The 15,691-nt window shown below is 49.8% G+C and overlaps 1 protein-coding gene across 2 annotated transcripts in view; it reads left to right on the top strand.

Moving 5' to 3' along the window:
- Positions 1-15,691, top strand: part of SCAF4 (SR-related CTD associated factor 4) — a 144,836-nt gene that overhangs the window by 42,576 nt on the left and 86,569 nt on the right. For both annotated transcript variants that reach the window (XM_056559542.1, XM_056559541.1), the window contains exons 5-10: positions 343-478; positions 3,165-3,310; positions 3,623-3,769; positions 3,850-3,947; positions 10,645-10,765; positions 10,863-11,027. In XM_056559542.1, coding sequence (XP_056415517.1) covers positions 343-478; positions 3,165-3,310; positions 3,623-3,769; positions 3,850-3,947; positions 10,645-10,765; positions 10,863-11,027 — 813 coding nt within the window. The remainder of the gene's footprint in view (positions 1-342; positions 479-3,164; positions 3,311-3,622; positions 3,770-3,849; positions 3,948-10,644; positions 10,766-10,862; positions 11,028-15,691) is intronic.

The following is a 15,691-nucleotide window of genomic DNA, read 5'->3' as shown; positions in this document are numbered from 1 at the left end:
TTTTATTTTTTTTTATCCGAGATTCTTTTCTTGGGTCCTTTGGACATGTTCTTGGTTCTTCTGCTCTGTGACAAAACTGATTACCTCACTTCCAGTGGGCGGGTATATCCTGCCAGGGAGGAGCAGACTTTTTTTTTCCCCTAGTGTCAGCGCCTCCTAGTGGCAAGAGCGTATACCCATCAGTAAGGAGGCCCCCAATGAAGGCTACGAGAGATTTTACGGTGAGTAAAATCTCCTGAACCAATCTGAATTGCTTAGTTGTAGGCTCTTTTGCTATGTCATTAGTTGCAAAATGTTACTAACATATGTGCAACTAACCTTTTTTCCTTTCCATTTTTCTAGAGTAAGATTGTCCGGGTATTGAACTTGTGGCAAAAAAATGGAGTGTTTAAAATTGAGATCATACAGCCATTATTGGATATGGCAGCAGGTGCTGCAGCTACTGAATTATTGGCGGACAGCTCTGCTAATGAAGAAGGTAGGACCTTTGTGTACACTATAACAAATTAAATCACTTGTTTTAGTCAGACTTGAGGGTGCATGCTCACCACGTTTTTGTTAGGCTGGGTTCACACTACGATTTGAACTACAGTTCCCGTATATGGCTGGGAGGAGGGGTGGGCGGGGCTTAATTGCGGCACCCCCACACTCAGCTGTATTCGGGAACCGTAGTTAATGTATGTCTATGAGCCGACCGGAGTGATCCGCAGCCTCCGGCCGGCTGCTTTTTCGGCCGTATGCGGTTTCCCGACCGTAGGCAAAAAACGTGGTCGACCGAATACGGCTGAGTGCGGGCGCCGCGATTAAGCCCCGCCCACCCCTCCTCCCAGCCGTATACGGGAACCGTTGTTCAAATCGTAGTGTGAACCCAGCCTTATACAGTTCCCGTATACGGTTTCAAGTTAAAAACTGTATGGAACTGTATAGAAAACTTTATGCATTGACTTAACATTGTAAACTGTATGTCAAACACATCATCCAGTTTAGTCCGTTTTGCATCTCATACAGTTTTGTCCAGTTTTTTACCTTTAACCCTATTTTTTGCTTTAACACTTTGTAAAAATTTAAAATTTTTGGGAAACCAAGCATTTTAGGTAAATTTTTATTTTTTTTATTTTTTTATACATATGCAAAAGTCGTGAATCACCTGTGGGGTATTAAGGTTTACTTTACCCCTTGTTATGTTCGCCGAGGGGTCTAGTTTCCAAAATGGTATGCCATGTGGTTTTTTTTTTTTGCTGTTCTGGCACCATAGGGGCTTCCCAAAAACCATTTGTCGCTCCTTCCCTTCTGAGCCCTCTACTGCGCCCGCCGAACAATTAACATAGACATATGAGGTATGTGCTTACTCGAGAAAAATTGGGTTTCAAATAAAAGTAAAAATTTTCTCCTTTTTACCGCTTGCAAAAATTCAAAAATGGGGTCTACAAGAACATGCTAGTGTAAAAAAATGAAGATTGTGAATTTTCTCCTTCACTTTGCTGCTATTCCTGTGAAACACCTAAAGGGTTAAAACGCTGACTGAATGTCATTTTGAATACTTTGGGGGTGCAGTTTTTATAATTGGGACTTTTATGGGGTATTTCTAATATGAAGACCCTTCAAACCTGAACTGGTCCCTGAAAAAAAGTTTCAAAATGTTGTGAAAAATTGGAAAATTGCTGCTGAACTTTGAAGCCCTCTGATGTCTTCCAAAAGTAAAAACACGTCAATTTTAAGATGCAAACATAAAGTAGACATATTGTGTATGTGAATTTTAAAAAATGTATTTGGAATATCCATTTTCCTTACAAGCAGAGAGCTTCAAAGTTAGAAAAATGCTAAATTTTCAAATTTTTCACCAAGAAAGGATGCAAGTTACCACAAAATTTGACCACTATGTTTAAGTAGAATATGTCACGGAAAAACAATCTCTGAATCAGAATAACTAAAAGCATTCCAGAGTTATTAATGTTTAAAGTGACAGTGGTCAGTCCTTAAGGTGAAAAAGGGCTGTCCTTAAGGGGTTAAAAAACGGATGCAACCGAACGTCATTTTTCAAACAGTATACGGTTTTCAACCGTATATGGGTTAAAATTTGCACACACTTTTTGATACAGTTTAGTCAGGTTTTGAAGAATCCGTTTTTCATCAAAAACCTGATACATGAACTGTATTACAAAAACGTGTTGTGAATGCACCCTTATAGCGGTTTGTTTTGCAAAGCCAAAACAATAAAAGTGCATGTTTTATTTGTCTAAGGCTGGGTTCACACCACGCTTTTGCAATACAGTTCTCGTATCAGGTTTTTGATGAAAAACTGATTCCTCAAAACCAGACTAAACTCTATCAAAACGAGTGTACAAATTTCAACCTGTATACGGTTAAAAACTGTAAGGTTTGAAAAATGATGTCCGGTTGCGTCCGTTTTTTAAGAAAATGTATAAGTTTTTAACTTTTCACTCCATTTTGAATAAAGTTTCACTTGTTTGATTGAAATTCCAAGAAAAAAAAATGTGCAGTGTCAAAAACCAGATGGAACCGTAATCGCATTGACCATTGACTCCCATGATAAAAAGGAAAAAAAGTGTACAGTTTAATACAGGTTTTAACCCGGACCAAAAAACGTGGTAGACTATGATTTTGGGTACTGGTAAAAAAAAAAAAAAAAAAAATGGACAAAAACGTAGAAGACGCTGACATACGGTTTACAATTACAGTTTTCTGTACGGTTCCGTACGGATTTTAACCGGAAACCGCATACGGGAACTGTATAGCAAAAACGTGGTGTGCGTGCACCCTAAGCAAAGCAGTTGAATATTTACCCTGATTTACTAACTTAAACCTGACCTGTTTTTTTGGGTTGTGTGCTAAAATGTGGCACAGTGCACCAGAATTTGATGCCAGAATAAACCTACAAACCTGAAAAGGGGGGATGTTTATATCCCTTAGAAATTACAAAAACAAATCCTTTTATTTTTTTTGTTATTTTTTTTTATGTACAGAAGTTGATACCCAGCTTTATAATCACAAAAGTGAAAAACATCTACTTAATAGGGATGAGTACTGTCTAAACAAAAGGTCTACTGCAGACTTATGTTGTATCCATATTATCTTATAAAACAGTCATGCTTGCAAGCCAGTGTAATATTAAATATAATTATTATTTTTTTTTTATTATGCAGGAGCTTCTCCCCCTCCTCCAACATTGCCTTTGGACCCTCCGGAAGAGGCTCCTAGCTCTGTCCCAGCTGTGCCTGTTCCCCAGTTACCAAACTCTGATGCTTTTGCTGCTGTAGCTCAGTTATTTCAGAGCAGCCAGGGACAACAGGTAAATCTATTACCTCTAAAACACATTGTACGGTCTTTTCTGGTTTTTCTTTCCTGCCCTTTGCCTGGAGTTAGTCATGGGAAAGTAGTACTCATAAAGTCTTCTAGTTGTGTGAATAGGTGAACGTTATTATTCTGACATAACTATGTTTGCATAGGATGGGAAATATAAACACGTTCTCAAGTTGTTGGCAGGTCTTTAAATTAACATATTAGCCAAAATGTAGTTCTACTTTTACTTTAGTTGGTTGTGAACTTTTAGAGATGATTGCACTTTATTTAAACTTTTATACTGACTTGTTTCTCTGTAAAGCTTCAACAGATTCTGCAGACTTTCCAGCAGCCCCCCAAACCACAGTCTCCAACTGTTGATGAAAATGTTTATGCTCAAGTACAAGCAGTTTCTTCTCAAATTAATACATCATCACATCAAACTGAGAGGAAAACTACTTTTGACAAGGTGACTCTTCCTAGAATGTCGACTAAGAGTGCATGCCCTTCTAACTTGTATAAGTGTAGTAGTAAACATATTTCTCTTAGTTACTTGACAGATTCGATTATGATGATGAGCCTGAAGCCACTGATGATACAAAGAAAGAGGCATCAAGCCCCTCTGCTTCACCTGCTCAGCCTCCTTTGTGAGTACAGATAAGTAATAACTGGACTAAAACATGCTAGTTTATCAATGGGTAACAATTGTAGGTCAGTGTAAATGACTTCTAAAAGACCAGTGTGTGTGTTCCCATAGTTCACATTTGTTTGACTTGGAGGCTGCAGTGTTTTCAGAGCTATATGCTCAGGAAAAATGAGATGTGGTCACATCTGTAGGTTTTTCTCACTTCATTTGGGAAACAGACATTGGGTACAGTGGTCCCTCAACATACGATGGTAATCCGTTCCAAATGAACCATTGTTTCGTTTGTTGAAACCATTGTATGTTGAGGGATCCGTGTAAAGTATAGGAAGTTGTACTCACCTGTCCCCACCGCTCCGGACGCGTCACCGCTGCCCTGGTCCATCGCTGTCGCCGCGTCCCCGTGGTCTCCCCGCTGCTCCGGAACGTCTCCGCTGCCCGGGTATGTCGCTCTCACGTCGCCGTCACTACGCACACCGCTCCTATAGTATGATGGGACGGCGTGCGACGTGATGACTACGATGGAGAGCGCCAGTGATGGAGGGGGTCCCAAAGTGGACGCTCCGGAGCCCTGAGGACAGGTAGGAGACCATCACCGGAGCACACGGGGCACCGTAAACGGCTATCCAGCGGCAGCTGAGGCAGTAAGTGCTGCCGGATAGCCGTTTGTGATGGCCCCGACATACAAAAGCATCGTATGTTGATGCTGCCTTGAACATGCATGCCTTTAGCATGTTGAAATTATCGTATGTCGGGGGGTCACTGTTATGCTCTGCCACTAGGAGGCTGACACGAAGGAAAAAGTCTGCTCCTCCCTGGCAGGATATACCAGCTTACTGGCAATGAGCTAACCAGTAAGCTTTGATTGCACTGTGGCAGCCATTTTCTGTACAGTAAGGGTATAAACACACAATAGATCCTTTTGTTTGTGGTTTTGTATGAGTCAGTCCAATTCATTGAGACTGAATAGCATCCGTGCCCGGAGATATTTATTTATTCTCTATCGGCTCTATTGGGGGACACAGACCATGGGTGTATGCTGCTGTCACTAGGAGGTTCGACACTATGGCAACAAGAGATGTCTGCTCCTCCCAGCAGGGTATACCCGCCCACAGGCACCTGAGGTAATCAGTTTAAGCTTAGTGTCTAAGGAGGTGGACATGGTCTGGAGTTCTCTCCAGACCAGGTTTTATGTTTTATTATTTTCCTAGTTAGGGATGTTAGTTTTTTATTCCTTTTTCTTTCATGTTTTCAGGTGGGGATTCAGGAACTGCGGCTCACTGTCTCCCCATTGCGATTGAGGGGACACAGACATTGCGTATATGCGCTGTTAACCCCCTCTCGCCAACGGTCAGCGCCTGGGGTTGTACCTCATGAGTCCGGGTCCCCCTATTTCCCTGCTCGCCTCGCTCGCACATGGTAGCTCGGCGTGATGCAGGTGACAGAAAGGTGACTGAAGATTTCATGAGGGAAGTTCTTCTGACTGAGGTGAGTATATTCCCTTTCTCCTAGGTACAGCCTTGTAACCTCTGGAGACCCTCACTTTTAGCTCACTTTTTCTCAGGGGCTGACCTGGACAGGTTTTTTTTCTATATTTATTGAAAAAAACTGTGGTGAGCAGGAGCATTTTTGGACCGGGGCACATCTTTATTCAGAGGGCACTATACTTTTCACTTTCCTGAACGATGTGTGTGTGTGTGTGTGTGGTGTGTATGTTTAAGCGGCTGACAGCTGTGGCGTTTTTACTATGCGGGCGCATGAAGCGCCGGCTTACTTTCGCTTTCGGCAGCAGTCGGCTGCCGGCGGCGTCTCGCTCGCTCGCTTGCTTCCCCGCAAGCTCATATGCGAATGACGTGCGCTCGGGGAGAGGAGCGGTGTGGGCGCCATTACTGAGCTTATCAGAAGCTGAGGGCGCTATAGCTCCACCCCCTCTGTTGTCGGGGCTTCCGAGAGGCGCAAATTAGCCTCCAATTAGCGCTGTGCGCGTGTTGAGAGGCAGGGGCCAATCAGCAGTGCCCCTGCTCCTGGCCCGCCCCTCTTATGCTATTGGCCGGCATTTCTCACTTCTTTGTCAACACTAGAACAGAGTTCTCCTCACAGCAGCTGCCCTGGGGTCACAGACTTGGGCTGCACAGACAACTGGAGCGTTAGTTCATCATTTTGTCTGTAAAAACTGTAATTCCAAAATGCCTGGTTCTGCTGAACCCATTTGCTCCCTCTAAACAGTTAACTGGAGTGTTAGCCACTCATTAAATCTGTAAAAGCTGTATCTCAAAAATGTCTTTCTGCTGAACCACTTGTTCTGCCTGCTCCACTGCTCCCCCAGACCCCCCTGCTATTCTACCCCGGTTGTCTACCAGACCCGGTGGGTTAGGCCGCCCCTCCAGCCTGGGTTCTCTTCCTCCCCCAGTCTATATCTGACTTGGCTCAGGTCTCTCGTTATGTGGTGACTGCATTGGAGAGGCCCTCCCGGCCCTCCGGAGGGTCCCACTTTCCTCCTATACTGATGCTCTCGCTGCGTCATGGGGGTGTTTTCCTCCTCAGAGTCTTCTGGCAGGCACGGGCGCTCCCCTCACAGGCATCGCTCCGTTACTCCGCCCTGTAGCAACCGTCACTCCCCTAGAGGACTCTCCCATGGTCGCCGCTCTGGCTCTCCAGACCTGCGTACCTGGTCAGTCTCCCCCTCTTCCAGGACCACTTCACACGTTCCCATTCACCCGGAGAACTTGTGAATGCAGTTTCCGATTCGGCCTCTGATTCAGAGGACCACACGGATATGTCGGACATGGTGCACTCCTTGGTCTCAGCCATGAGACACCTTCCTTCTAGAGGAGCCAGGAACTTCGGACGTGGCTCCAGAAGTTTCCTTTAATCGTGCCCAACCTCCAGGGCTGCCTCACCTCGTTCCCATTCACCTGGAGAACTTGCGGATGAGGTTTCTGATTCGGCCTCCGACTTAAAGGAACGCACGGATGCCTGATGTGGTGTACTCATTGGTTTCGGCCATAAGATACACCATCAATCTAAAGGACCTAGGAACTTCGGACGTGGCTCCAGAAGTCTCCTTTTCTTCGTGCCCGACCGGCACCCGAGACCTTCAGTTAGCGCAGAATTTTACGCCCTGCTGGTATCCGCCTGGAGGCACCCTGACAAGAAGTTTCAGGAAACTTAGAAGGTTCAAGCACGGAATCCCTTCGCCAAGGACCTCTTTGCTCGGTGGACCTCCTCTCCAACTGTGGATCTACCGGTCTCCTGCCTCTCTAAGGCTCCTACCGGGCCTTTGGCTGATGCGGCTGCATTCAAGATCCAGCCGACATGAAGGTGGAGACTTTGGCAAACCTTGCCTTGAGACAGCAGGTTCTTCCTGCTTTTGCTTCGGCCTGGGGGTCAAGGGCCCTTTCAGAGTGGTCTCCCAACTCCGGCAGGGTAGTCTTCAAGATCCCTCAGGAGAATTTAATTAATCCAGCCCGATGCTCCGCAGCTGGAGATTTTCTGTTCCATGCGCAGCCACTGTGCTGCCTTTGCCACAAGCTACCTGGTAGCCACCGTCCCTCTATGTGGCTTAAAGCCTGGAATGTGGACGCCTCCTTCAGGAAGTGAGGCGTCGGGCAGAAAAGAGTTCTTTATTACCTCTGGATACGGCTCACAGAACCGCTTTCCATCGTAAGTCCTCCTTCGGGTTCTGCGGACCTTTGGTGCCACACAGGGTACCAACAGGGGGTCCAGCCGGGCGCCTTCATGGGAAGAGGGCTTCCTCCTTCCGGACCTGTCCCTCCCGGAGGTCGGCTATCCGTTAAGGCCGTTTTGCAGCCCCATCTGGCACCCGTAGGCCTTCCTCGACCTGATGGGTCGTCCCCACCCGCCGACCTTTCTCGGGTGGTTGCTCGCCTCTTACTCTTCCGGGATGCCTGGACTGCGCACATTCATTGTCCTGGTTCCTTCAGGGGAAAGTTTTCGAGGTTTATTCCAACCTCTTTGTGGTCCCCAAGAAAGGCGTTTCTGTCCGCCCAATCTTGGTTCTCGAGTATCTCAGCCATCATCTTCTGCTTCCCATCCTGAATGGAGTCTCTCCGTTCAGTGCTGGCGTCCCTGGTTCATGGGGAATTTTGTTACTCGGTGGATATCAAGGAAGCCTGCCTCCACATCTCATTGTTCCAGTCATCAACAATACCTCCGCTTTGCTGTTCTGGATGGTTCTTTTCTATTGTGGCTCTCCATTTCGGTCTGGCCACTTCTCCGTGGACCTTTAACAAAGTCCCGGTGCCTGTGATAGCCCCTTTTACGGACAACAGTTGTTTCCGTGATTCCTTACTTGGACGACCTTCTGATCAGAGTTCCAGCCAGGGCCCAGATCCTGGAGAGTCTTTGTCTCAACCTCCAAACCTTGTCTCTCTTCGGTTGGATGGTCATTCGGGACAAGTCCAACCGCTTTCCTGGGGCTCCAGTTCGACACTGCCCCTGCCCGCTTTCAACTCTGCTGACCAATCGGCTGACTCTTAACAAGAGTCTGATGACTTCTGCACCCTGCTCCAGTTTCCATTCGCTTTTGCATGGATGTCCTGGGTCGGTTAGCGGGGGCCGTGAAGGCCGTGCCATTTGCCCAGTTTAATCACCTACCTCTTCAATTGGTGCTTCTCTTCCGGTGGGACAGGTCTCCATAGTCACTCGACAGTCTTGTCGGTCCCTTCTATGGTGGCTTCGTTTCCCCCCTGCTTTTTCGGGGGTGCTCCTTCCTGCTCCTCCCTGCCAGTCTGTCGGGCTGCGGAGGTGTTTTCAAGGACCGGCCGGTCTGGGGCATTTGTCCCTTCAACATGTTGGGGCCTAGGGCAATCCTTTCTTTGCTTGCTTCTTGGGAACTTCCCTTCTGGGCGGAACTCAGGTTTCCGGCTATCTCAGCGCTTTTTCATTCCGGGCGTTTCTGGGATTTGGTCTTTCTCAGCCGTCCAAGGCGAGTGATCCCTACATCCGTAGGTGTTTGCAGTGATCTGCATCCTCTGGGGCGCTCCAGGCGTGGACCTCTGCACGTCCCGCCACAACCAAGCGTTCCTCTTCTTGGTCGGGCTTTGCCCTACCTTATCTGTTTCCTCCCCTTCCTCTCTTTTCGGGGTCCTGAGGAAACTCACAGCAGAGTGTGTTCCCGCCATTCTCGTGGCCCAGACTGGCCCTGGCTGGCGTGATATGTTGTCGTGGTCAGGCTCCTGTACTACTTACCTCTGCACCTTCCCTATCGTCCAGACCTGCTATATCAGGTCTCCTGTGCCACCCCTATTTACCGTCTCTGCTTTTGACGGCGTGGCGTTGAGACAGCGGTTCTGAGGACCCGTGGTTTCTCTTCCCAAGTCGTTCACACCATGCTGAGGGCTCACAAGCCTTCCTCTGCAAAGGTTTACCACCATACCTGGCGGTCTTATTTATGTTGGTGTGAAACTCAGCCTTTTTTTTCTCCGGTCGTGGTTGGTCTTCGGCCGTTTCCATTCTTTTTCAATGTTCTTTGGCGTTCAATTATCATATCCGAACCTAGTTCAGGGAGTGGCTCAAGCTGCCCCTCCTTATTAGTCCCCTTTTTTCCCTTAGGACTTACACTTAGTCTTGGGTGCTCTGCAGGACGCCCCTTTTGACCCTCTCAGGGACATTTCTTTTCGCCTCCTTCCCTGGAAGGTGGCGTTCCTTATTGCTCTTACCTCTGTTAGGAGGGGTCAGAGCTGGTAGCTCTCTCCTGCCGTTCTCCCTTCCTGGTGGTATGGTAGATGTTTTTTTATTTTTTTACTTTTTCATCTCAATGAGAACATCGTCCTACCGTCCTCTTGTCCGGCCCCTTCTCATTCCTGGAATCGTTTGTTCCACAACCTGGTTGTGGTGAGGGCTATTCGGACTTATCTCTCAGTCAATCTTTCCTTTCGGCAGTGTGACCCCCCTTTTTTGTTTTCCCGGAAGGTCGTTGTATAGGACAACCTGCTTCTACGACCACCCTTCATGGGTTTGGCTCATTCCACCAGTTTTTCGGGGCATCCTGGGCTCTCCGCTACGTGGCTTTGGCCTTGCAGTTCTGTTCGTCTTTGTACACTTCTCAAGGTGCTACCAGATTCATGCTTTCGCATCGGGCTTTAGGATGTTGCAGGCTGCGGTGGTCCAACAGTCCACCTGTCTGATTCCTTACCCACCCAAGGGACGGCTTTGGTACGTCCCATGGTCTGTGTCCCCCAATGGAGCCGATAGAGAAAATGAGATTTTTTTTATGCTTACTGTAAAATCTTTCTCGAAGGATCCATTGGGGGACACAGCTCCCCCCCCCCTTTTTTCTGGTGTTCCTATTTCAGTTATCTGTCCGAAGGTATGTTCAGTTGCCTTTTCTTCTGATTGCTCGGACAGTTTGTGGTTTTCTCTTGACCTGTCGGTCTTCTCCTATTGCTCTGGGACTAAAACGGATTACCTCAGGTGCCTGTGGGCGGGTATACCCTGCTGGGAGGAGCCGACTTCTCTTGTTGCCATAGTGTCGAACCTCCTAGTGAAAGCAGCATACACCCATGGTCTGTCTCCCCCAATGGATCCTTCAAGAAAGAGATTTTACGGTGAGCATAAAAAATCTCCCTTTTTTACTTTTTTGCTGAAAAATTCGAACCGCGACACACACATTTATCAATTTGTAAATACCTAACTTGTTAGGTTTTAGTTATTGATGTGTCTTGTATTTGTTGTGTTAGTCAGTTCCCTGGGGAGGCCATGCAGCCCCCAGCATCGTTTGCACAAATTCCAACCATGGATCACTTTCAAGCAGTGCAGCCACGGATGATGGGAATGCCTCAGGATCCTTTACTTAGTCAGGTATGTTCTATAACCTAGTTACTGCCATTCTAGTATGGTCCTAATTTTTTATTTTAATTCAGCTTGATTTATTTTATTTGAACTATTTTTAATATAGGCTCCAGTTCCACCAACAGGACAGATGCTTGGCTTTGGAATGATTCCACCTCAGTCGTACCCAACTATGGTTCCTCCTGTACTTTCCCAAGTATCTCCTCAATCATTTATATCAACTTTTTCAGCTCAACAAAATGATATACAGACAGTGAAAGAGTCACAACAGGTAAGTCTAATCATTAACCAGTATTGTTTATAGTACAGGTTATGGTAAATGTGACAAGTCTTTTATAATTGGTCATCTTGTTGTTAAAGGGGTAGTCCAGTGGTGAAAAACTTATCCCCTATCCTAAGGATATGGGATAAGTTTGAGATCGCGGGGGGCCCCCCTGCGATCTCTCTGTACGGGGGCCAGGCTCTCCGGCCAGATAGCGGGTGTCGACCCCCGCACGAAGCTGCGGCCGACACGCCCCCTCAATACATCTCTATTGCAGAGCCGGAGATTGCCGAAGGCAGCGCTTCGGCTCTGCCATAGAGTTGTATTGAGGGGGCGTGTCGGCCACCGTTTCGTGCGGAGGTCGACACGCCCCCTTCCCGCGAGCTGTCGGTGCTCCGTACAGGAGATCGCAGGGGGCCCCAGCGGTCGGACCTCCCGCGATCCCAAACTTATCCCCTAGGGATAGGATAGGGGATAAGTTGTTCACCACTGGGTCACCACTGGACTACTCCTTTAAGCCACCCAGATTTGATGTCTTCACACAAAAACCTCTAGCTGTATATGAGGTTATCAGAAGTAAATTTTTGCGATTACTTGTGCTTCCAAATTATATTGTACAGCACTTAGTTTAGATGTGAGAAGATGTATATGTTGTTGGTGCCCATCTGTTAGTATTTACAGATTTTAAAAGAACAATATGCAACTTGGCTTGTTCTAAAAGTGCAGTTTTGAATGTATCGGTCATGTCTTTTAAGCTTGTTAAAGTTGCTACACATTCCAGTTTGTGATAACCTTATGCCAGGCATACCTTAATATGCCCTGTAATGCACATGGACAGCATGTGCACTTACTGACTGGTTGCTGCAGGCAAGCCTGTCAATGAGCAAATGTTGTTGACCCTGGGCCACATGCTTCTGACACTGTGTATTAAAAATACTTTTTCTCGAGCGCTTCATTGGGGGACACAGGACCATGGGTATATGCTGCTTGCCACTAGGAGGCTGGCTCTGAGAAACTCCGTTTTAGCTTTGTGTCAGAGGCTAGACGTAGGTCTGGTTTCTCTCCAGACCTGGCTCTATTCTGTTTTTCCTAGTTTCAGGGCCTAATTAGATCTTCTCCCTTTTTTATTTTATCTAGCATGGGGTGACAGGAGCGTGCTCCCCCACATGTGAGCTAGGGGCACGGTGCATTGATGGATGGGCTGTCAACTCCTCCTCGCCAACGACCAGCACCTGGTGGTGTACCTCTGGTCTGGGTCCCCCATTCGCCCCTGTTCGCCATGTCTGCGTAAGGCAAGTGGCAGTAGCTGGTCGCAAACTTGAGGTGAGTATGGAGGTACCCTTTTGGGTAAATATCACCTCCCTCCCTACCCCCTTCTCCCTACTTGGCAGGGCTAGGGGTCTCTATGGGTCTTCCCCATGGCCAGGGGTTAATGGGATTTCTGGGTTTTATGGCGGGATATTGTCTGTCTGTGACCTCGGGGTTAATGCCCCTGTCTTCACAGGTAGAGAGGCCTGGGCCCCCCCTTTTTTATCTTCTCCCGCTGCAGTTTTCTCTATAGGCTGTTGCTTTTTCTATGGGGGCTGTCTCCTGACAGGGACCGCGGGTGGCACGCACTTATTGCGCACTACTCTACCTCCCTGCAGTGCCCCGAGCTTGCAGACCTCACCGCCCGGCTTAGGTTTGGGCACTTTCTTGTTTCCTGCAGGTCCGGAGCCGCGGGCATTTTGCAAATTTAGCCCGCTGCTCGGGCCTGCACTTGGCCCCGCCCCCTCTGCTGCGGCCGTTCTAGTTCATGGCCGCAGCTTCCCTCTATGGGGGCCGCCTCCTGTCAGGGACCGGGCAGCGCGCACCTTTTGCGCTTGCTGCTCTTACTTCCCGTCTCCTGCAGTGTCCTGCTCGGGCGGCAAAGGCACACGCCGCCGGGCTTCAGTGCAGCAGGTCCGGAGCTGCGGGCATGTTGCTAATCTAGCCCGTGGCTTGGGCCGGCATTTAGCCCCGCCCACTCCAGGAGCAGCGTACCATTCTCCCTGGCCCCCCTCCTCATCCTCCGGCCAGTCTTCTCTCAGCGCGCGCTCCATCCTCCTGTCTCCTGGGAGCGCTTGCTCGCGATGGGGCGGTTCTTCTAGATCTCCACTTGCAGGACCCGGGAACTTCTGGGGCTGCCCCAGAAGTCTCCTTCTGCCGCGCTCAGCGGACTCCCCAGGTGTTCAGCCCCCATGCTGAATTTGATGAGCTGTTGGAAGTGGCCTGGAAGCGACCGGACAAGCGCTTCCGCGGGATCAAGAAGCTACGGGCTCTCTTTCCATTCCCGCAGGAGTTAATTACCAAGTGGTCCTCTCCTCCTACGGTGGACCCTCCTGTGTCTCGTCTGTCCAAGTCGACTACCCTGCCACTGGCTGACGCGGCTTCCGTCAAGGATCAGTCAGACAAGCGCATTGAGAATCTGGCGAAATTCCCCGTTGAGGCGGCTGGCTTGGCCTTGTCCCCGGCTTTTGCCTCCACCTGGGTGTCCAAAGCCCTGTCTATCTGGGCTGGTCAACTGTGCAAAGGGATCTTGGCGGGCACCTCCTCCAGTGATCTGGTGGCACTGGCGCAACAACTCGCCTATGCAGGTGACTACCTCTGCTGGGCTTGCTTGGAGTCGGCTCGCTCCGCGGCTTTTGCCTGGGGCAACTTAGTGGCCCTCAGGCGCTCCGTGGATGCGGCCTCTAAGCGCTCCCTCACTGAACTTCCGTTTCATGGATCTCGGTTGTTTGGCAAACGCCTTGACGAGATCATTTCGGAGGCCAAGGGGGGCAAAAGTTTTGTTGCTGCAAAATCAGCCTCGCCGTTCGGATCCGCGACGGAGAACTTTCTCCTTTCGCCCTTTTCGTTTCTCGGGCCGCACGGATCCGCCCCAGGACTCTCAGTAGAAGAGGGCTCCCTCCTTCAAGGCTCGTCCCTCCTGTAAGTCGGGCCCTCCTTCCAAACGCCCCTCTGCCAATTTGGGGACCTGCAAGCCCACCACGGCATCAGAGTGCGCCCCCATCCGAGTCTTCCCTTCGGGTGGGGGGTCGCCTGTCCCTCTTTTTGGACGTTTGGCGCATATCCGGGATTCTTGGGTTCGGGAGGTTGTTTTTCCGGTCCCGCCCTCCCCGATCCACAGCTTTGGATGCAGCCTTTCAGGTGGCCCTCAGCACTCTCCTTGCCCAGGGAGTGATTGTACCGGTCCCTTCTCAGGACCGCTTTTCGGGGTTCTACTCGAACCCCGTTGTGGTCCCCAAGAAGGACGGCTCGGTTCGCTCGAGCTGAAGCTCCTGAACAGACACGTGCGCCTCCGGCACTTTCGGATGGAATCTCTGAGGTCCGTTGTCTCCTCCATGGATCAAGGGGAGTTCCTCTCTTCTGTGGACATCCGGGATACTTACTTACACATCACTATTTTTCCGGCCCACCAGCGCTTCCTCAGGTTTGCGGTTCCCGAGGGTCATTTCCAATTTGTCGCCTTGCTTTTCTGACGAAGATGCTCGGGTGGGGGGAGCTTCAGGTTTCAGCTCTCACGGCCGTGCACATCCCCGGAATCGAAAATTGGGAGGCCGAATTCCTAAGTCGTGCCACCGCGGATCCGCGGAGGTCTTCGATCAGATCTGCCGCCTGTAGGGCACTCCGGACGTGGATCTGTTCGTGTCTCGTCAGAACAGGAAAGTCCCTCACTTTGTGTCCAGATCTCGGGATCCCCTGGTGCTCGCAATGGACGCTCTGGTGGTCCCTTGGACCCCTTTCGCCCTTCCCTACCTCTTCCCACCCCTTCAGCTTCTTCCCCCGGGTCATCCGGAAGCTCAAGGCGGAGGGAGTCTCAGCGATTCTGGTGGCTCTGGACTGGCCCCGTCACGTGTGGTACGCAGACGTGGTCAGCCTCGTGGCAGACGTTCCCTTCCGGACCGTCCCGACCTTCTCTCCCAAGGGCCCCTCTGCCACCCCAGTTCACTTCCGCTGCGTTTGAGGGCTCTGGGGTTTTCCTCCCGATTTATTCGGACTATGCTCCGTGCCCGTATGCCCTCGTCCGCCAGAATTTACCACTGTACCTGGCGAGCATATTTCCGCTGGTGTAAGGCCCGTTCCCTTTCTCCCTTCTCCTTCTCTCTGCCGAATCTCCTGTCCGTCTTACAATTGGTCCTGGAGACACGCCTTGCCCTCAGTTCCCATAAGGGGCAGGTTTTGGCACGGTCCTTTTCCAGCGCCCTCTGGCGTCTGACCTTCATATTCACACCTTTTTGCAGGGAGTGGCCCACGAGGCCCCTCCTCTTCGGTCCCCCACTGCGCCTTGGGACCTTAACCTTATTTTGGTTGCCCTTCAGGGCGCTTCGTTTGAGCCTCTGCCTCAGGTTTCCCGGCCTCAAAGTCTACGATCTCCCAGTGGATTCGTTCCGCCATTTCGGAGGCGCATCGCTGTAAGAAGCAGGTGCCTCCCTTTCACGTGACTGCTCACTCCACCCGTGCAGTGGGGGCCTCCTGGGTGGTCTGTCACGGGGCCTTGGCCCTGCAGGTGTGCAAGGCTGCCACTTGGTCGTCCCTGCATACCTTTACCAAGTTTTACAGGGTGCATACTTTTGTGTCCTCCGACGTAGGCCTTGGCCGCAAGGTTTTGCAGGCGGTTCGAGATTCCGCTTGAGCCTTCTTCTTCTTTCGGG

This window comes from Hyla sarda, chromosome 2, assembly GCF_029499605.1.
Source record: "Hyla sarda isolate aHylSar1 chromosome 2, aHylSar1.hap1, whole genome shotgun sequence".
Taxonomy (NCBI): domain Eukaryota; kingdom Metazoa; phylum Chordata; class Amphibia; order Anura; family Hylidae; genus Hyla; species Hyla sarda.
This window is presented reverse-complemented; position numbering and strand designations above follow the sequence as displayed.